At 44.0% G+C, this 21,855-nt stretch overlaps 1 protein-coding gene across 3 annotated transcripts in view; it reads right to left on the reverse strand.

The window, feature by feature from the left end:
• The window catches only part of ITPR1 (inositol 1,4,5-trisphosphate receptor type 1), a 299,811-nt gene that overhangs the window by 110,815 nt on the left and 167,141 nt on the right, over positions 1–21,855 (reverse strand). For 2 of the 3 annotated variants that reach the window (XM_014560075.2, XM_014560074.2), the window contains 8 exons: positions 21,628–21,828; positions 19,702–19,953; positions 19,045–19,170; positions 16,975–17,103; positions 13,972–14,092; positions 11,476–11,660; positions 7,446–7,594; positions 6,400–6,511 (listed from right to left, as the gene is read on the reverse strand). In XM_014560075.2, coding sequence (XP_014415561.2) covers positions 6,400–6,511; positions 7,446–7,594; positions 11,476–11,660; positions 13,972–14,092; positions 16,975–17,103; positions 19,045–19,170; positions 19,702–19,953; positions 21,628–21,828 — 1,275 coding nt within the window. Of the gene's footprint in view, positions 1–1,913; positions 1,947–6,399; positions 6,512–7,445; positions 7,595–11,475; positions 11,661–13,971; positions 14,093–16,974; positions 17,104–19,044; positions 19,171–19,701; positions 19,954–21,627; positions 21,829–21,855 lie in introns of all 3 variants that reach the window. The other variant, XM_032458045.1, reaches the window with a different exon arrangement.

The raw sequence follows: 21,855 nt of genomic DNA on the forward strand, positions 1-21,855 counted from the left end.
AGACCCAACACCCTGAGGGAATGGGGACGGCGTGCTGGTGTCCCAGGGCTCCGACGGTTGCCAGGGTTAACAGCAAGGAGGGGATCCACAGTTGCTTCCTCAGGGAATTTTCAAAGAATCCAAGTGGCTGCCAGAACATTCTTCTTTTATAAACAGACAGTATTCTATTTCCTAGCGTATAATTATAAACACACCTGCTCCAACTGTGGAATCTTTCCATAAGCGAGCAATAAACTCCCAGCCAGGAGACCCAAGTTCTATCTTGAGCACACAAACACATCAACTGATTACTGCGCTGCAAAACAGTGTATTAATAACACTGCAGACTCCGATTAGGGGAGGTTCTCCTCCCCTGACTTACTTTGTACCTAAGCAAATAAGACACTCAACCTCAATATTTCAGAGGAAAAATTCAAATCAGAGAGGCATTAACAACTCTAGGTAGAGACAAGAGTATCAAAGGAGCCAACATGCAAATTCAGCATTAGATGTTTTGCTGGCATACAAACAACCCGGAAGACAGAAGACTAAACAGGATGCTGCAAGAACCCCTGTAGTTAAAGCTATCAAGCCTCTGTACAACCTTTTGTTTTTCTCGCCTTCTAGTCATCCTGGAGAGCATGGGCCCCTCACCTGTTGAGGTGTTGACTGATACAAGGAAAAGTCTGTGTTTACAGAATTTACCGTGGTTGAACAGTAAAGCGCTCCAGGCCGGCAGCTGAACCGGCAGCATGCTGGTTCTGGCTTAGCTGCTATCCAGCTGTGTGAGCTCAGGCCACTCACTGAACCTCTCTGAGCTCCTTCGCTGAGGGAACTGGACCAAATTCACAACCACTCAGGTCACTTTCAGTTTTAAGTCTATGATCAAACTCTCCTTAGGTACATCTGAACCATCTCTGAATATTCCTGAAATTGTGGTGGTAGAGCCAACCTCATATTCTGTTTGGAAGCTCCAACCCACCAAAATAAGGTAAGCATGGTCTGCTAAAAGAAAGAGCAGAGACCTAAAGAAGTAGACCAGAAAAAGTAATTTTGAAAAGTCAGATAAAATTTTTTCCCATGTGCTCAATTTGCTAAAAATTAAACTCCCTCAATTATATCCATTAATTCCCCAAATTAACCCTTTCTATTATCATTTAGCAAACATGTATCACATTCTAAAAACATAGCAAGAAATGCTAAAAAGAAATATTCACAGAAGAGAAAATATTTGAGAGACCCTAAAATCTCTGACAAAATGACCACTCCTCAGTCTCCAAGGTAATTCTTGGTAAATGAAACTGATCTGAACAGAACTACAGAAACCACCAGATGACATTTCAATTTCTTGATCTCTAGGTGGTTTTCCTAGAAGAGAAGCCATGGATATTGCACACTCCTAATCCCACCGCAGGCCAGCAGCTGGAAAGTCTCAACTAGCACTGTGGAATTTGCACTGCACTTTGACCAAACTTTATGACTACTTTCCAACATGTAGACCAAAAGAGCAGTGCTTTTTAATTTTTTCCCCCTACTTCGAAACTACACCAATGTAGCTATTTCTTTCTGCATTGATGCTCTCCATACATTGAAATGCTCCTCATGGTCACATCAATGCTGAGTTTCAGAGGTAGGTTAATGGTCAGCATCAACTACAAATTCAGCTGAGACTCTAGACAGTGAACAATTGAAATTCTATTGCAGTTGAGAAAATCTTTATCTAGACCCAGACAGGAACTCCAAGGACAAATGGCAAACAAACTCACGGGAAATGCTGACACAGACACAAAGGACTCGACTCACGCCCATAGGCACGCTACACAAAGTCAGATACTGGACGCTGCAGAGACTAGGGGACAGATCACAGCATTCACTGGAAGAGGTTCACGGAAAACATCACCATGGGACATTTAAGAAAGAAAAGAAATTAGGACCTCAGCATTATCCAATTCATCAATGGAAATTAGCTGGAAAAGAAAAAAAGGGGAGAGAAGAAGAAGGCAATTGTTAGGAAAGGAAATACAAGCGAGTGAAGTGTTAGAAACTGTGTCAGGGTACTCTTATCGCGGACTCAGGCTGAAGCATGGTCAGAATGGGACGCTCTTAGGAGGTACAGGCATTCTGGACATGACCGCCCCCACACTGACACCTGCTGTACACCATTCTGCTCCGGAACAGAACGGCAGGACACTGTTACGCTTTGTTCACATGCCAGGTATTACACCTCCCAGGTCACTTAACCAAGAGCCCAGTATGGCACCTTCCTGCTCCCCTGCACGGGGAGCACGTGAACTGAGCTGGGGGCGAGGGCAGCTTCCCCAGTCAAGAAGCATGACCTTCAGAAGAGGATGGCAAGGAGCAGGGTAAAAGCCCAAACTTGAATCAACCCAGCTTGGGAGAAAATTTTTCCATTAGACTCATTTTACCATCCAGTGGGGGTGGGGTGGGGTGGGGAGGGTCTGGGGTCCAAATTGCCATTGGGCTGAATCAGACCCAGCTTCAATTTCATCAGGTAGTAAGACCAAAATATCCCAAGCCCAGAAGCTCCCAATCCTGAGACTGCTGATTAAAGAAAATACTTTCCCCCCTAAGGTGACTAGTGCCAACCCCAAACGATATGAGTAACAAGTAAATGATTTATTAGCATCAAGTTCAAGAAAAAAAAAAAGCAAGAGCAGTAATCCCAATTATGGTTGTTTAATGATAGATGGGTGATCCTCAACTGATTTTTATCACGTTTCGTTAATAGTTAGTACATCTAGCAAATTTCAATCCCTATTAGAGACGCTGGTAGCTGGAAAGGTTAATAGTTTATTCACCTAGAGAGAAGCAGCACTGGGCATGAACAGGGACTGACAATTGGTATGAAATGAAAACCCTGACATTTCTTGAGGTCAAAAACTCTCTAGCAATAAAATAGCTACTACTATTTAGAAGGAAAAAAAAAAAGGATTTTAAATAAATTGAGGTATCATTTTGCATTAATTGGTGGCATCTGAATTTCTTTCCAAAGCTCTCTGACTAATAAGTTGAAAGCAGAAAAAAATCCTTCATAAAAATCCTACAGTGGACTACAGAGTAGCCAATATATAAAATGACTATGCTTTTTTTTTTTTTTTAAAGCAGGGTCTAGGGGCTTGAAGATCTATGAATTACAGAGAAATTCAGGTTAAGTTTTAGAAATGTTTAGTTATGGGAGGCTATTTTTTTAAAACATGGTTTAAGCTGCAGATTAAAAGCAGAGTTTAGCAGACATTGCACACACAGAATGGTTGCAAAGTCTGGATTTAAAGTTTATTAACTTTGAATTCACAGGATAGAAAGATGTAGGAATCATACGAAAATGTATTCCATTGTTATTCTGGTGATCCTTTTAAATGCCCTTTCATTTTTTATTTATCACTCTTCAGTAAATATTGCTGGCCCTTTGTATTTTAGAGACATTAAAGTTAAAGATGATTTCTTTAATTCCTAAATGATGACCATTAAATTTTTGTGATCATCTTCACCCAGCCCCCACCTTATCATCATAGGTTAAGGTTCTGGGATGGGCACTTCTTAGGCAGTGGACCAAGACAACTGGACTGATCGCTGGCTTCTCAAGGATATGACTCCTTTGTACAGGGACTGACCAAAATCCCCAAATCTGGTGATGCCAGAGCCCAGCAGACCAGCTCCGACGACCATGAAGATTCAGGAGAGGGCAGGGAAGTGGAACAATCCAGGATGCCCCGGGGGGTGTTAGTCATGGGACAAGTTCCACTTAAGAGGCAACTAACAGGAAAATCAGGCCTGGAAGACGGCCATGGCATTAACACTTGCCCTTGCATCCTCAGCACCCAGTCCAAAGCACACCTCATTTATTTTATTGACTAATGCTCACTGGTTTGCCTAAGAAAGGTTAATTCTCTGGTTCTGGGTTCCTTACATCCTTGAAAGCCCTGCCTCATATGTCATGCTTCTTTCGTCAAATAGGGGCAACCAATAAAGCATCTAAAGCATTTTCTAAAAGCCTTTGTGACATAGAACAAAATTTATACCGACAACCAGACTGGAACAAACAGAAATCGTTTAGCGCCCCCACCCCCCACCCCAACTCCCTTTTAAAGTGAATGGTTAAGCAGCATTTTCGCACTGTCAGAGGTTGGGGCCAGAAGCCCTGCACGCCTGTGCTCTCGGTGCTGGAGCTGCTGACTAACATGGGTTTCTAGAACGTCTTCTTTGGTTGCATGGCATTTCCCATAAATGCTTACAGTATTTTCACTTTCACGAAGGAGGATGACAGCTTCAAACAGACTGGAAAGAAATGTCATCTTGCATCCAGCCTGGATCTGCTAGAGTGTGACTAATTTCTTCACCAGCTGAAAGGGGATTTGAGCTACAGCCTAAGAACCTCTTCTAAAGTCTGATCATTTACTCTTTCATAGTGACCTCCACCTACCGCCCTCTCCAAGTCCTGCCTCTGCCACTCTCTGTGAGCTTTCCCATGAACAGTGTTGCAGCATCTCAGACCCGCTATCTCCTCGTGTTCTCCCTGTGGACACTGACGGGGACAGAAGCCCATCTTCTACATGGCCCCAAAGACCTCGGTGTACTTGTCTGCCCAGAAACAGAGTCAGCCAACTCCTAGTACTTCTACTTTCTATGTTATAAAAGGAAAACTTAAGAGAAATGAAAGTACAATCACAATTTGCAAAATTCACTGGGGTAGAGACACCAAGTTTACCTTAAACACTTTGGTTTTAGAAATAAACAAATATTCTCAGGAAGAGTTAAGTGTGGTCTCCACATTTTAAAATTAAGTTTTATGCCTCAAAGGTGAAAATAAATTCACAGCTGATTAAGGCCCCTTTGGTGGATTGGATTTTATCTTATTGAGAGTGAATTTCTGTAACTATAATCATATTTTTTAAACATTTCTTAAAGCTTATAAATTTAAGCTCACTTTAAGAAAAATAAAGATCTTGTGGAATAAAGGGTTATTATTTATATGCCTGGTAAGTGTAATTTTGGCTATTACCCCCCACCCCATCCCTTTTTTAAAGCAAGAACTACCTGGGCGCCAACACAGGTGTTGTATGGACTGGCCATCTCATCATTTCCCAGTTGTACCAGGGTTCTTTACTTTTATTTGAACTTTTTTTTCTATTTTGGGGGGAGATAATTAGATTTTTTTTTTTTTTTTTTGATGGAGGTACTGGGGATTGAACCCAGAACCTTGTGCATGCTAGGCATGTGCTCTACCACTGAGCTATACCCTCCTCTCTTAAATTTATAAACTCTTTTTCTGGCAGGTTTCCTCCATAAAATTCCTATTGAGTTATAAACACTTGTTTTCTAATTAGGCAACATTTATTCATGCTTTAATTTATACGGTTTACAAGTTTAGAATGACGTTTAAAAGCCCTGTGGTTTGGGGACAGTGGAGAAGACTACACTGCAAAAAGGACTGTGTACTCTTCTATTTTATTTTTTTCTCATTCAAAGACTCTCACATGTTAAGCTGTTCTATTATTACTGATAGATATTGCTTAGGTTAGAAAGCAAGATTCCGACAGACTTACACTTGCAAAAGATCTGGTTGTCACTACCCCTTCTGACAAGGAGGCTGGGATTTAATTAGCCAGGCTTCTTCACAGAGATGAATAAATGAGTTACTGTGTATTCTGACAAGTCAGTGATATCACTGTATTTACCGACTCAGAAAATGCTGATGAAAGTTGCTTGGAGGCAACTAGCGAACATTATTACCTTCAAATGAAAACTGGAGAGATTTAAACTCAGGCCCATGCTTTTTTGCGGGGGGGGGGGGGGGGGGGGGGGGGAGGGGTCAGAAAGGAAGAACAATGGGGATGTTTTTAATCCCACCTAGATCAAAATCGGGGGTGAGAGGAAGTGTTCTGTGTACATCACTCCTCAGTGCATGCGCTAAGAAGTCCCAGGAATGGTCCATTTCCCAATCTCAATCAGAAAAGGTGATATATTTGCCCGCCTTAATTCCAGTTAGAACTGGAGGCAGTTTCTTTTTACACTGGAGGGGTTCTGTAACATCTCACCAGAAAGAAGTAAGTAAACCCACAGGCCTGCTTAGTTGGAACCCAAAATTCAGGAACACACCTTGATACACAAGAAGCCTTTGCATTCTCCTTGGGAACTTAAATAGAGGGAAAACCTCGGCATTATTTCTCTGAATAGAGATTATATGGCAAGCAGCCTGTAAGAGACAACAAGATTTATATGACTTTTAAAGGAGACAGTCATATGATTAAGCTGCCTTTAGGAGCAAGAGAAAGAGCTTGAAAAAAAAAAAAGTTAACCCCTTTGTCCACAGGCCTGAACTAAGGTGGATTTCTAACTGCCTCCACTCCACTTCAATTTAACAGCATAACCTAGTTTTAACATGAAAACAACATGCAGTACCTTTTCTCCATAGCCTCTATCTTTGGTCATCATTTCTCTGAGGGTCTGTAGGACCTTAATGCAGAGTTTCTCCTCATTTTCCTCTAGCAGCTGTTTAGTATGCTTTATTAACCTGAATAGAGAGGAAAATCATGGGTTACTTCCCTGAGACATTTTTTAAATTAAAAAAAAAAAAAAAACAACTTGACAATAAACTTACTGTCACTAGTCAATTAATGAACAAATATTTATCAAGGCTCCCAGATTAAACATGCTTCGGGGCATTCCCGGCACTGAGAACAGGCCGTTGGTGTCTCAATAGCGACACCTGCTGGTGGTAACAGCAAAGGGCTCCCTGGCTACGGGTCCGCCCCACAGTGATTACAGGGAGCGGAGAACCCAGAGGCCCACTCAAAGCTGCTTGTTTATGACGTGTGGCTATTTATCCACTGAGGACGGCCAATAATGTGACTAGAAGATGCCAGAGGTGTGAAAAACCGCAGGAATATAAAGGCTGGGGCAACACACACTGTTCCCCTTAACCATAGCCCTGTTCTTTGAGGGGCCCCCCAAAATGAGAAACTCCAAGTCAGAGCCCACACTCAAGTTAAACCACCAACCGGCCTTAGGGTGAAAACCAGGGGGACATTTCTGGTCCTGGAGCCAGTTGCTTCTTCTCCATTATGCCCCAAGGCACAAACTAAGAAACTACAAAGTTGTTAGGAAAAGCTTGTGAGGCCCTGGGAGGTCTGAGCTCTTTGAGGGCACAGGGGTCACGACTTTTAAAGTCTGTGCGGCAGCCCGTGGTGGGCACCCGGTCCACCCTGGCTGAATGGAAGGTGGACGAACGGGCATGCAGTTCAAAGGAGAGAAGCTTGCCGAGACAACAGTGTCGGTGGTGGGGCTGCGCCGACAAACGCGCTGTGGGGAGGTCAGACCCGGTCCCCAGCACCGGACCTTCACTCGCCCAAGTCAAAAACCAGGCCGGCGCCTCCTTTCAGACCCCCGTGCCGCGTCTGGTCAGTGGGCCCCTGCCACCGAGCGCCGCAGACAGGGAGGCTGCTTACTTGCAAATGAAGCCACCACTTTCACACTTCCGCCTGGCGTCCGTGTTCTCGGGGAAAAGCAGCTCAGGCCTGTGGAGGACATCCACGAGCACGGATAACTCGGCCTGCACCAGGGGCCTGAGACGGTCCTCCAGGGCCGAGACGATGTCCTGGAACGGAAGCACGGTCTTGGTGAGCAGCTCGGGCCGAAGCTGACCCCGGGAGGGGGAGAACATTCATTTCTGACCTAACACACGACCACACACTAGGCTGGGTTAGAGTAACCTTAGCACCGTCTGGTATCTGCCTCAAACGATTAGACACCGCCCAGTGGTTCCCGGAAGCATTAGTCCCTGATGCAGAAAACAAAGCAGGAACAAGTCAACATTCCCACCCACCCTTTGAGACGGTCTTTGTGCTATTCAAGGGATCATTCCATATATTTCAAAATATGATGCAAAAAGTACATTCGACAACATGGAAGGGTGTCTACAATATGACAGTAAAAAATGGTCAAACGATAGCATGGACTACATGATCCGCATTTTATAAACAACACTCGTATCTCGAGGATACGCAGCAAATATCAAACCATCACGAGTGGTTTTCTCTGGGTGGCGGGGTTACAGGTGGTTCTCATTTTCTCCTATAGGTTGGTATTTGTGAGTATTGTCAAATTATTTCTGATGAGCATGGATTAGTCATATAATAAAAAGTCATATAAAAATGAGAGCACAATGAATGGACATGCTGTATCAACATGCTAAATACATGTACCCTGATAGCATGATGGTCTTCAAATGCAAAACACATAGCTGTAGGAAAGGAAAACAGAGAGAAGTTGAAGGAGCAGCAAAACCAACACAACAAACACCATATAAAGGCAAATGGCAGAAAACAGATGAGAAATTATCTTCAAAAGATGCTAAAGTCTGCTGTCCGGCTTGGGAACTCAGACCCTAACTGTCGGCACGCTGGCTGAGACGGGCAGAACTCAGCGCTGGGTAAGGCGGAAAGGCTCGGTTAACCTGGGAGATTTGTGTGGAAAAGGCCACTTGAATTGCATTCACCTCAGCTCAGGACTCAAATTTCACAGGCTCCCAAATCATAAAGAATTAAATGATCTTTTTTTTTTTTTAATCCAGAAGCTAAAACTGAAACATGTGAATGTAACTTTACTCAATCTTACATTTAACAAAATTCATCAGCACTCAATATTTAGGATGCCTAAAGAATGCATAAATGAATCAAAACTATTTCTTCGTGGGGGCAATTTTCCCAGTAAGATTGTAAGTGTCTATCGCAACACCCCTTAATTCAGATTGATTTTCACAGCACGGTCAAAAAAGAGGGTCAACTCTGGCACAATTCTCCGAGGATTTTGTCAGTTTCCCTAATAGGTTCCTCTCTGAAAGCACCCAATTCTTTTTTCTTCACCAGTTACTGGTCCTGACTCTGGCAAAACTTTACTTGCCTGCAGCACCTGCATGGAATCAAAGTAGTGCTTCGGCATCATGTTCATGGAATCTTGCATCTTTTGCAAGGTTTGAACTTCACATTGCAATCGATTTGCATTGTATTGTCAAATGCGTAACATTCGGCAATCAGGGAGAGACCAACAGACAAGGATGGTGAAGCGATGGGCAGGGGAAGATGCTAGTGTTAAGTGAGGGAGATGTCTGAATGTGGGTTAATTATATAAGCACTTGGTTTGCAAATTAATGTTTTCACGTTCTGACAACTTGTGCTGTTCTGGGCAATCTCCTAACTCCAGGGACTCAAGAAAATAACTGAACAGATAACGAGGACCCTTTTAGCCATTGTCCAAGTCTTTAAAACAAGCATTACCTGAATTTATCTATTTTATTCCATTCCCCAAGAAGATGAATAAATCCAAGAAGAGCACTGGTGTGTTCCAGCAACCACAGATAATTTATTTAGTTTGAGCAGGAGAAAATCCAGTGTGTTCATATAGCTGTGGGTCTACAATGCCCCTTCTCTTTCTAGAACATAGCAGGGTCAGGACCCACTTAGTTAGGAACCGAACTACCTTTGTTAAAGAACTGGTTCTGTCGTGATGAGGCTGAAATCCCTTCCTTGACCTGCAAAGCCCTGCGCCCCCTTCCCAATTCCATGGACTCCAACCTCGCTAACTTTCCTTTGGTCTTTGCATCATAGTTTCTCCTATAGGATGGTTTTTATATGTGCACTTTCTCTCCCTGCCATTCCGTTCTTTTAAAAAGTCCTATTGTTCCCTGGTCTTGGTTTGAATGTCACTGCGTCAGCAACGCCTTCCTTGACAACCATCCCCAGGCCCCGGCACCTCCTCACCAGTGCCTTTCTTAGCACCACTCTCCTCTCCTCTGCACTGTTGGCCCCTCTCACCATTTTACTTTCATCTGTGTGGTGACTTGATTAAAGTCAGTCTCCCTTCCAACACTTGAGACTCTATAAAAGTAAAGACTATTTCTGGTTTTGGTCACCACTGTATCCCCTGTGTCTGGGGTGAGGCTGAGGAATCAATCAGGGGACTCGTTTGTCTTTGGGTAACTCATCTGACCCCCAGAGATTCGTTTACTCCATCTAATGGTAATAATGATTACAGTCATAACGGTAAGGACCGTAACAGCAGTAATAATAATTGTAACAGCAGCTCTCACCAGTCCAGTGCTCACCACATGCCAGGCTCTGTTCTATGTGCTTTATGTACGTTGTGTTTTCCAAAGATGGCCACCGCAGTATCAACTACCTCGCATGTTCTTCTTACAGTGTGTCCCTGACATGCCCCTCATGAAATGGTGGTCCACGTCCTCTCTCCTTGAACCTAAGTGGACATTTGTCACTGCCTTGACCAACAGGACATGACAGAAGGGATGCCATGTGACTTCTGAAGCAAGGTCATTAAGGCAATACAGCTTTCACTCATCTCTGTCTAGGCAGACTCTCGTTGGGACCCAGCCGCCATGTTGCGAGGAAGCCCAGACCACAGGGGGAGACTACGTGTAGATGTTTCAGGCAACAAGTCCAACTGAGGTCCCAGCTGTCCATCTGCATCAGGTGCCCAACACGTAAGTGAGCAAGATTTTAAGATAAGTCCAATCAGAACCACGATCTGACTGCAACTGCATGAACGGACTTGAGCAAGGAACACCTTGCTGAGCCCAGTCAACCTCCAGAACAGCCAGGGAGAATAAAATGATGGCTGCTTTAGTTGTCAGGCGGGCATAGATTAAGTGGAGCAATTTCAACTGGCTTAATCCTCACATCAACCCCATGAGGTAGATGCTATTATTACACTACTTTACAAACTGGGAAACTGGAGAAGTTAAGTAACTTTCCCAAGGTTACGTGTTTCTAAGCAGCGGAGTCATGATTTGAACACAGGCACCGGCCTGAGATCACGTGCTTGATCCTTGCACCACTGCACTGAGCTCAGGAAGGATCTGTGATTCTCAAACCACGGTCCACGTACCACCTGTGAGAAAAATCCCTTGGGGTGCTTGCTCCAAGAAGACGTTAGTATTAAGAAGTCTAAGTGTTTAACATCGTCTAGTTCTCACCACTCTCCCTTTCAACACAGGGAGAGCACATCTCTTCATAGATGCTAAGAACAAAAGAGTGTAATCTAGCTAGAATTGAAAACGACTTGTATTTTGACTTGGCTCATTCTGATATAAAACTCCTCTCAGTCCTTACCACATTTGTTTATCAGCTGAATCAAGAAGCTAAAAATTCCAAGGTGATGAAAAAAGACAGAGCTGTTATGCCCTTATTCTAAGCATCCTCTTTAACATGTATGGATTCCTTCAACAAGAGCAGAGGGGATTTTTCATAAAGAGATCTGTGTATCAGTGAACCACCTTGAAAGACCATGGCTTTGTCACAAGCTTTCCTGGTCCCACATACATTAGTGTGTTTGACAGTTCATTCACTTACACCAACATCTCCCTACGCCCAACCTGGGATTTTGTCTGACTCAAGGAGGCACTTCTGTGTGGGGGGACCACCTTAGGTCAGGCTAAAGACCACTTCTCTCAGCACCAGGCATTACCTGCAGCCTCTCAATGATATTCCGGTAGTCTCTGGAGGCTGCCAGGACGGAGTCTCTGCGAGCTGCATTGCGGGCCGTCAGCCGCCAGTTCATGGCAGTTTTCTGCACGATGTTGTGGGACTTGAGGAAAAGGTTGTTGACTTGGCTGTCCAGGTCCACGGGGATGGCAATGGCCCGGCTCTTGGCTGCAGAGGACAGAAGGGACTCATGAGCCTACAGCTTTGATGGGAGACACCCTAGAGACAGACTTAACCCCACCCCCACCACCACCCATCATCCATCAGGCAGGTTCTTCCATGACCGAAATGTGGATGTGGATACAGAGAAGCTCAACTGAACTTTATCATCCGTTAGGTCAGGTTTTCCATTGCGAATTCTGAGGGGCAGCAGAGCTGAAGGCTGTAAAAATGCTCCAAGATCATACGGTTTAGGCAAGTCAAAGTTCAAGTCCAATGAGTTTCCTCAGTGAATGGCTTCTTAGGGTCTCAGATGTGCTCATATATTTCTGTGGGGTTTTGTTGGGGGGAATGTAATTAGGTTTATCTATGTTTAATGGTGGTACTGGGGATTGAACCCAGGACCTCGTGCATGCTAAGCACATGAGCTACACCCACCCACTACATATTTTAAAAATTGTCAAGACAGGGGACTTGTTGGGTCAACACTGTTTTTCCTAAAATTCTCAAGCTTGTATTCTATCAACAATCTACAAAATGCTATCTTAAGCCAAACCTAGCACAAAAAATACTGTTTATAATGACATAAGATCTTCTTTCTATACAGGCTTAACCCCCTTAAAAAAGGGATAAGTCCAGTCTCATTATGTGAAACATGTCAGTCAAATCCACAACGGGGGACATTCTACTGGACACCCGACCAGTACTCCTCAAAACTGTCAAGGCCACAGAAAATAAGCAAAGTCTGAGAAACTGTCACAGACCGGAGGAGACCGGGGAAGCAAAAACACTGAAAGCCATGTGGATGCCTTCGCTGAATCCTGGAGTAGAAAAAAGGGCATCAGTGGGAAAAGTGCTGAAACCCAAATCAAGTCTGGACATTCAGTTCACAACAACAGACCAATGTCAGTTTCTAGTTTTGACAAACATACCTGGAAATGTAAGAAGGTGACAGTCGGGGGGAACTGGGTGAGGGGTATATGGGAACTCTGTTATCCTGGCAACTTTCTTATAAATCTAAAATTATTCCAAACTAAAGAGTTGATTTAAAAAAAGTAAGATAACTAGACTAACAATTCTTTAGCCCATGTGCGAAATCCAACACCATCCAAAAAGCAAGACGACTATTCCCCGTCTTCAAAGCTTCCAACCAGTAGAAGCAGAAAAGTGCTGGGTTAATGGGTGGTGAGGTTTTCATGCCCTGCTGCTTCACAGATGTCAGCTCTCCCTGTCTCTTCTCATCAGTGCCAAATCTATTAAAACATCTCATCTCTCTGATGATTACTGAGCTAGTCAATGCAGCAACATGCTCAAATTTGCATCGCCAACCTCAAGACGCATGGTCATCTGTGGACAGGGCAGAGGTTTACCTGGGGATTCCGTCCTGGAGCCCCATTTGTGAGAGACCACGTCAGGACCCTACAATCTGTCATGGACACACTTCCAAAAGCCTTATCTCTTATTGTGAAGTAGTGCCATGTAAATAATTAAAAGACACAAATACCTATCATATGAGTGGGAAGGAAATCAGGCAGGGACACGGGACTCAGGCGATAAGCCCTAAAAACACCCTCTATACCTGCTGGACAGCTGCTCAACAGCGCCAGGAAGCCCTTTTGTCTCTTCTGGTGTCTGCAGGGCTCTATGTAGCTAACAGAGGCAGGTAATCTTCTCAGTTTAGGCAGGAAGATTATCCTTTGCGTAGTAGGTACCAGGGGCGGGAGGGGGCGGAACAGGGCCAAGTAACAGAGTCTGATGGAGTCAGGGTGCAGGGAGCAGTAACGTCCTAACTCCCTTCCAAAGGGGCCTCGGAGAGGTGATTCGTGAGGGGAGGGGAGGAGGGGCTGGAGAAAGGGTCATCACCGAGAGGGAAATGGAGAGGGGCACCATTTCTGAGAAAGTGCGGTCCACGGGGTTGGACATGTGCTTTGCAGGGGGAGAAAAAAAAAGTTTCCAGATGGTCAAATATGTTTCCCGGATTAAACAAATTCTTTTCTTGAAGGAGGGGTTTCCCAGGGCCTTGAATAAACTTGCGTGCACCGTGCCTTGCCAAGGGTTGCCTAACATCTCACCATGGAATCTTATTTTTCAAAGCCTGTCTTTCTCTGGGCCTTGCTGGCCCTGAACTGTGGGAGGTGTTGGCTTGGCCAGATGAAAGCGAGGTTTAAGAGCCAAGATCTCAGCCCCAGCTCTGGTTCTGCAGCCTCCTGTGAGCGGAACCTCAGGAGAGCTGTAGCAAGGGCTCCACCAAGGGTGGCCTTTACCACCGCCGGGCAATGCTTTTTCATCGCGGTAAATCCCTACTGGGCTGGTGCCTTACCGACGTCAGAGAGCACCCGGATGCAGCTCTCCACTGAGGCCTTCTGGCTCGGCATCAGCCAGTTGCAGTGGTAAACCCTGAACACACCTTGCAGCAGCTGCACGAAGACCGGCTGGCGAGTCTGCAAGAAAGAGAGGCCCAGAGAGAGGCGACGTGAAGACTTTTAGCCGTGAGTTACCGACACGCTTGTCAGAAACAGACATCACCGTGAACCATGGGCTCACGGACCCTTCAGCAAGAGTGGGGAGGGGCGACAGGGTGATGAACTTCATTCCAGAAGCTGCAGAGCCAAGCGAGAAAAAGTCAGAAGCATTTTAAGGCAAGACACAAACTCGATGCTATCTCAGTCTGACCACCAGAAGGAGCCGTGGCTTCGCAGCCTGAAAACCGGTATTCTTGTCTGGTTACCCCCTGGCTCTACGGCTGTAGGCAAATTAGTTCATTTCTCCAAGCTTCAATTTCGTGCTATACACAAAATACGTGGGTTGAGGCCGACTGACCCCCAAAGTTGTTTCCAGATGTTATGTCTTATGTTTTTCATCAGCATAAACAAGCTGGTAAGGATCTCACCTAGAATGTCCCTAACTTCTTTATTTCTGGCAGTGTCTTCAACGGTAGGAGAAGACGGCTCTGACGGTTACTCTTTCTAACTGTTCACTTACTACAGATGAGAACTTGGCAGTTAACTGCAGAGAAGGGTTTGTTCCCTTCTAAGATGGTATCAATTTGTACTCATTCTAAAATGAAAGAATTCCAACGTCCACTTAATCAATTTGACCATGACTTTTGGAATGCATTTCAAAGTTATAATTTTGGTCTCCATCCCAAGCTGCCTGGATCAGGGTAGCTTTAGGCCTGCGAGGCAAAGATCACTGTGTGTGCTGAGCTACTCCACCGCACTCTAATTTTGAGGAGAAAGTACCTGCAAATCCCCTCCAAAAGAACAGAAGTCCATACAGCAAAGAAAAAAAGTACTGAAAAACTAGAGAAGTTTCTGAGATGAAAGAAAAACAACTGAAAGTGCCAGGGGAAAAGGAGGTTTACTGTAAGAAATTGAAACAGGTTAATAAAAGTCCAGAACTTCCCCTCTAAACACTGTTCAGATAATTTTACTTATTAAGTGCCACACACTTCACATGAAGGAAGCAAGGAGGGAAGGAAGGAAGGGAGGGAGGGAGGAAGGAAGGAAAGTAGGGAGTGAGGGAGGAAGGGAGGGAGGGAAGAAGGAAGGGAGGGAGAGAGGGAGGAAGGGAGGGAGGAAGGAAGGGAGGGAGGGAGGAAGGACGGACGGACGGACGGACGAACGGACGAATCTAGCTGGGGAAATAAGACATAGGCTTTTCAACAGATAAATTAAGGCAGGTTATGACACCTTGAAAAACAGTATGCCTTGAAAATAAATGTTCTCAAAATCCAGCTTGGACTTTGTATATTAAATAATGCCTGGACAACCTGGGCCTTGTTAGGGACTTACAACATTTACTTTGAAGCCTTATTTCTCTGACAATTCCTGCTTATTACTTGGGGCAAAATTGGTTTCAGAGCAAGGAAGTGGAAAGAGAGAGCCAAACCCACAAATTTCCTGTTTAAGGGTCTCCAATTAGCTTGACTGATTTACTTTGACATGTAGTTTTGCCGGACTGTTTCACAACCTATAGGAGAGTGGCCATTGCCATAGTGACGGTCACTTTCAATTACAAGAGAAGCAGGTCCAGCCTTACTAACCAAAGCAGCTGGCTCTGAGGAGAGCAGCACTTGGTAAGGAGCACATTCTGGCCTCCAGCAACTCATGGGCTTGGGATCCAACAAGTTCCTCTTCCCCAGTTCCTCAAGAACTATGTACCTTCTAAAGGTGGCATTCTAACTATAAAAGCTAGCAGTTAAGCTAAGAAGAAGGTTACCAACAGTCTCTAGGAAAACATATCTCACTAAAAATTCTGTAATTCAAATTTTAGAGTCAGACAGAACTGGGTTGAAATCATGGTTTTGCCACTTAATAGCTGTGACCATGGCTGAGCATGGTTATGAAATCCTCTGAGCCTCAGTTTACTCAGCTGCAAAATGGGGATAAAACCATCTATACTAAGCTAATGTGAACTCCTTTGCACAGCTAATGGAATACAGCAGTATCTAATAAATGTACCAGTGATATTATAATCATAATGAATCACTTGTCTCTTGGAGAATTTACCTTAATTAAGATTATTTGTCTGTAATCCAACCACATTGGGCCACCCATCCATCCCAGGACAGCCTCCATCTATTTCCATGATAAGGATGGCAACTACTTCTCTTCTGGCCATGGGAGACCAAGTCCCGCTTTCATTTTGCAGGCTGTACACATGGTCCTGCAGCAAGTGACCCGGACCAAAGTTATAAAAAGAAGAGTGGTTTTTCCAAGTAAAAGAATAAGGAAAACATATCCCAGATTCATGGATTCAAATCTCTGAAACTCTCAGTCCACTGAGAATCACCACGCAGGGCTGCTACACTGTACAACTCCAGGGGGCGCCATGAATGTGGGATTCCACGTGATCAGCGCCTGCGGGGGCTGGTAGCAGCCTTGCTCTCAAGGCTAAATGGCTTCTCACTCCTACAAGTACCCCTTCTGATGAACTCTTGGCACACACTTGGAGTTAAAATGGAGATTTCCAGATATATATATATTTTAAGCATTAATAGCATGCTAGCATTTATTTGAAAGCTGCTTCTCTTTCTAAGATTGAAGGTGAGGAATCAAGAAGACTGAGGAGGAGAAAAAAAGACAGCGGCATTTGAAGGAGAAAATCAACAACCAATGGAACCACTTGGTACAGAAAAATATCCTCAGGTACTTCATCATCCGAGGGACCCTGTAAAAACTGTTCCGCACAAGGAGAAAAGCATCGTGCATGAATGCTTTGCAGAACGGCTCACCTCCAACCACTAACTCCCAAATCAGCACCCACACCAACTGCTCAAGATCTCTTGGGAACACCCTGTGCCTATATTTGTATTCCTTACCTGCAAAGTCGTACTCTGGTCTGAGAAGGGAGAACTGAAGAATGTTGTCACGATACTCATGACAATTTCGGTGACGTACTTCTCCAAAATCGAGTCTGCGTGTTTCCTGTCACTTGTGTTGTTACAGGCCTGGAGGACAATTGGACGCTTTAGACACTATACCGCAACCTGCACGTCAGTTGTTAAATTAAGAAATCTGTGACACTTTCCGCTAGTGAACCTTAACAAAGGAAAGGTAAACGCCTGCAGGTCAGTAATTCTCTCCTTAAGGGACAGCAATGATGAAAAATAAATCGTGGAAAAAGAGAAGCAGACCAGCTTGGATATCACGGTCCAGAATCGCAAAATGTTAAACCTGGCCTGGGACCTACAAGGCCGTCACTTCCAAATCCCTTCCCACTGGTGGCAAATCTGAAACCCCAAGAGGCAGTAACAGGCACAATGACTCCAGTTGTTCTTATTTTCCCTAAAAGGAAACCGTCCTGGTGGTGAAGCCATTCATCTCTCTGCTCTAGGCCACGGTTTCCTAACGCATATAATCAAGATCTCGAATCAAATACTATCACTCAGATCCACTGAGTGTGACAGCCTCCAGCCCTACAGGACTCCTCCATTCAATGAAGCTTTCACTGGTGCGCAGTGAAGACGGTGGGCTGTGACTCAGGATAACCGACTGTGTTAAGTCCTGGGGTGAAGAGAGACTTCAGATTTCACTTGTACACTTAACTTTGCTGCTGAGAATAAGATTAGACAGAAGAAAAGGTTTTAAAAATTCATTTTTAATGTCAAATTTTATTACCAAATTCTATAGTCCTATAATTTGAGATATAAAGTTTTTTCAAATAAAAAATTATGACATAAAGGGTAAAACAGTCAAATTTTACTATCATGTTCTGAGCTCAAGGTTGAGCAGTCTATAGATACATCCAGAAAAGAAGTTAGTAACTGATCTTACAGCATTTTTGAACAATTTCAGGCAGCAGTCAGCAAAGTTAAGCACCGGCAGCTGTTTTTATAAATAAAGTTTTATTGGAACCCAGCCATGCCCATTTGTTTACATGCTGTCATGGCAGCTCTCATGCTACCAGGGCAGAGCTGAGTAGCTGTGACATAGACCGGATGGCCCACAAAGCCAAACATTTACCATCTGGCCCCTTTACAAAAAGCTTTGCAGAGTCCTGCTTTAAAGAAACAAAGTAGGCCTTCCATTCCAAGCCCCAAACCTCAGATTTACAGGATTAAAAGACTAGGAAGAATCTGAGATTAAAATATATGTATATTTAAATTACACATAGATCTCTATGACACTAACACATGAGTATCATTAAACACAATCTTTGGGTCGAAGTTCTTGCAGGCTCTTTGTCTCACACTGGTAATTGTATAATCAGGCAGAAGATACTACATTCTAGGATTCTACAATGCACCCCACTTTTTTTTCCTTTTTAACATCACAACAGTTCTGAAATTGGGATTCATGTCACAATTATTCTGTTATTCTCTGGGAAGAGCTATGTTACTTCTCCCCCTGAAGACCCTCAACTCTACCACCACAAAACCTCTATTAAATCCACGATGTGCCCTGGTAGGTAGCAGTCTGATGGCTTTGGAATGAGTATCAAGTTCAGGGCAAAACCAAATCAAGAGGACAGAAGGCCACCCCAACAACCGGGTCAGGAAGGAAACAGATGCAAAGCTGAATCTTCAACACCAAATGGCGGGAGATAAACGCTCAGACTAAGGAAGGTGTCCTTGGAGGACAGACGTATTGTCAAAACAAAGAAAACTTCATAAATTTGATATTAACATGTTCTAGGTTATCATCCACAAATCAATCCATAAAGGATGAAATGAAAACCAGAAATAACCTCCCTTCCCTGAAGCCTGATGAATCAAATCTTTTCTCAGGTAGAGAAAAAGGAGGCGTGTGGAGAGGTTAGAGCCTCGGACCCCCCGGGCACCACAAACTGGCGAGTTGAAATCACATGACTGCTGACCTGACGTCGGCACAGGGAGACCCAGACACACATGCACACCTTAACCCTGCCTCTGAGTTCCAGAAAGCCTTACCCTGCAGATGTCGACAAGGAAATTCTCAAACAATTTCCACATGTGATTGCTGGTATAAATCTCCTTCATTTCCACCTCGGTGTCCACGTAGCAGTGATTCAGGAAGTTGATGTAGGCAATTTTTACCTGGAAGAGAGAAACAAGCTTTTCTGAAAAACCACCTTAGTGTGTGTGGGATCCTTTAGTCCTTTAATCCTTTATGTCAACAGTGATGAGGACAAACCAAGATGGTCATTCCCTTTTCCCCTGCCCACTTCCATTGCTATGATTTTTTAATATTCAAAAGTCACAATTGTAAAATTCAAAAACAAAGCTTTTGGAAAAGAATATGTTCATGACTTTAAGGTAAAGAGTGAAACAAAAAACTCTGGTCACAGAAGAGAAGATGGACATGTTTGACTACATTAAAATTAAGAATTTCTGTTCACGAAATGGCACTGTTAGGAGACAAGCAAAGACTAACTTCCTCCCACCTTCATCTCGCACAAAATCAATGCTCAAGAAGATGATGTTTCAGTCACATGAACTCTCACTACAAATGAGCTGCAGGTCACGTCTGGGTCAGTCACCAGGGAGCCTCCCATCCAGCCACAGCCCCACACACCACGTGGAGACACACGAGCAGGGCCCACCCATCCCGGGGATCCGGTCGCTCACCTCGGGGATGCAGTCCTCGTGGGTCACGACGCGGACAATGTCATCCAGCGGGAGCAGGGAGTTGCACTTGATCTCCGTGTAGACATTCTTGCCCTCTGTGCACACGGCCAAGAGCTCGACCAGGTGGATGTGGTACATGAGAGGGCTGTTCTCATCCATGCGGTCCCGCTCCGACCGCATCATCTGGATCAGAGTCTGGAAGGAGGCTCTGTCATTGTAGAACACGAGGACGTCCTCTCCTGAATTAACCAGCTATAATAAATCAAAGAGCAAGACTTGTTTATATTACAAGCTTCCAGAGATGTGGGAAGCATTTAAAAAAAAATATATTCACAGAGAGAGAGATGTTTTGTTAGCATCTACCTTCCAAAACCAGGAACACTTGTATTACTGAACTCATCTAGATTTCATTTATTTCTATTAGTGAACAACTAAAAACCTTCAGCAGCATCGTTTTAACTCATAGATATAAAAATATCACAGCAAGGAGGAGAAAGTCTGCAAACAATCATTTATGTATCAAGGGGAAAATGTAGATTGCAAGCTTGTACTTGTATTTCCAAACTAATAATTAAGCTATGATTTTTCTTTATAAAAATGTTTCCATCTTCTTTTCACACTTTATAAGTATTCTTACAACTCTTTCACACACTGCCTTATGTCTTCACAAGCACAAAATCATCCAGTTCTGATTAAGACACACTTTCCTTCAACATTCAAACAGGCAAGGCATTCCTACTGGTAACTTGCCCCCCCCCCCCAGGACGGGGGCTTCTCATAAATCTACTTAAGAAAGCTAATCAATTTTAGCACTGCATGAACTACAAAAGATCCAAAAAGGGCTGGCACAGAAGTGAGAATAAATATGGTCAATATTACTTAAAAACCACCAGCTTGTATGAAGTCTGATTATGTGCCAGATACCATGATAAACACTTCAGATGGATTACTTAACCTCACTGTGCCAAGGTTTTTCTATAAAACTGAAGACACAAATGATACCTAACCTATGGAGCTGTAAACATAAACAAATGGCTACATGTAAATGGCTCAGAACAGTGCCTGGAGTTGCACAGCAGATGTGGAGCAAATGTTAGCTATTACTGTCATCATTACCTCACTTAATCTGCTTATCAGCCCACCTGAGCCCTGCTATGCCTTCACTTACAGAAACCCACACTGAGGGTTTGAAGTCGAGGAACATGTCCCAAATCCCACGGCCAGTGACATGAACAGCCAACATTCATGTTCCAGGTCGAACCAACTGCGTTAATGACGCTCCACCACCTTCCACTGGAATCATGTATGTACATAGGATTATAAATCCAAGTATTAGGTGGCTTCACTTGAGATTGCATTTTTTTTTTTTAAGGTGGAAAGATGAAACCAAGCATATATGGAAGCCAGCGTCATGGGTGTGACAGAGGACCCTTCCTGGTCCGACAGCATCCACCAGACACCATCTGATGTCCCACAGAGAACCAAGGGGAACTTTACCCCAACTCCACTGGGCAGCTTCTCCTTGTGAACCATCAAGCAACGATTTTTCTAGCTAATTAATTAGGTGAATAATTAAAGAAAAAGTCACAGAATCCAAAAGAAGGGAGGCTGCTCTGGTTCACAGGATTCTATCCAATCTCCATTCACTACATTTTGGTGCAGTATTTTGGGGGTGTTTTTCCCTCTCAGAAGAATCCAAGTCAATAATTCTTAAAATAAATAGATATATTGCTGTGACAAACTAAATCAGACTCTTGCCTGTATCTACAGTTTACACTCACAAACACAAGAACACACACTCACAATTACTTTTTGTCCCTTCCTATGGCTCCTGGAGAGGGTGCCAGCTCAGACAGATAAGATTAAACAATTTTTAAGTTTCTACAGAACACCAGATGAAGGTATATAGAAATACACAGTTGTCACCTCAGCCATGACCATGTCTTGGCACTTTTTAATGAATTTCCCTTCTGCCTTGACGATCGTCTGCAAGAACTTTATGTACTGGACGTTTCGACCGTGAGTCTCAATGCAGTGAACGAAGTGCTGGACGACCCTCTCGTTGATCTCACTGCACAGCTGGAAATTGTTCATGAAGATGTGCTGCATGGTAACCGCCTCCAGGATCTGGCACAGGAGCGAGGAGGGCAGGGG

The sequence above is a fragment of the Camelus ferus genome, chromosome 17 (genome assembly GCF_009834535.1).
Source record: "Camelus ferus isolate YT-003-E chromosome 17, BCGSAC_Cfer_1.0, whole genome shotgun sequence".
Classification (NCBI taxonomy): Eukaryota; Metazoa; Chordata; class Mammalia; order Artiodactyla; family Camelidae; genus Camelus; species Camelus ferus.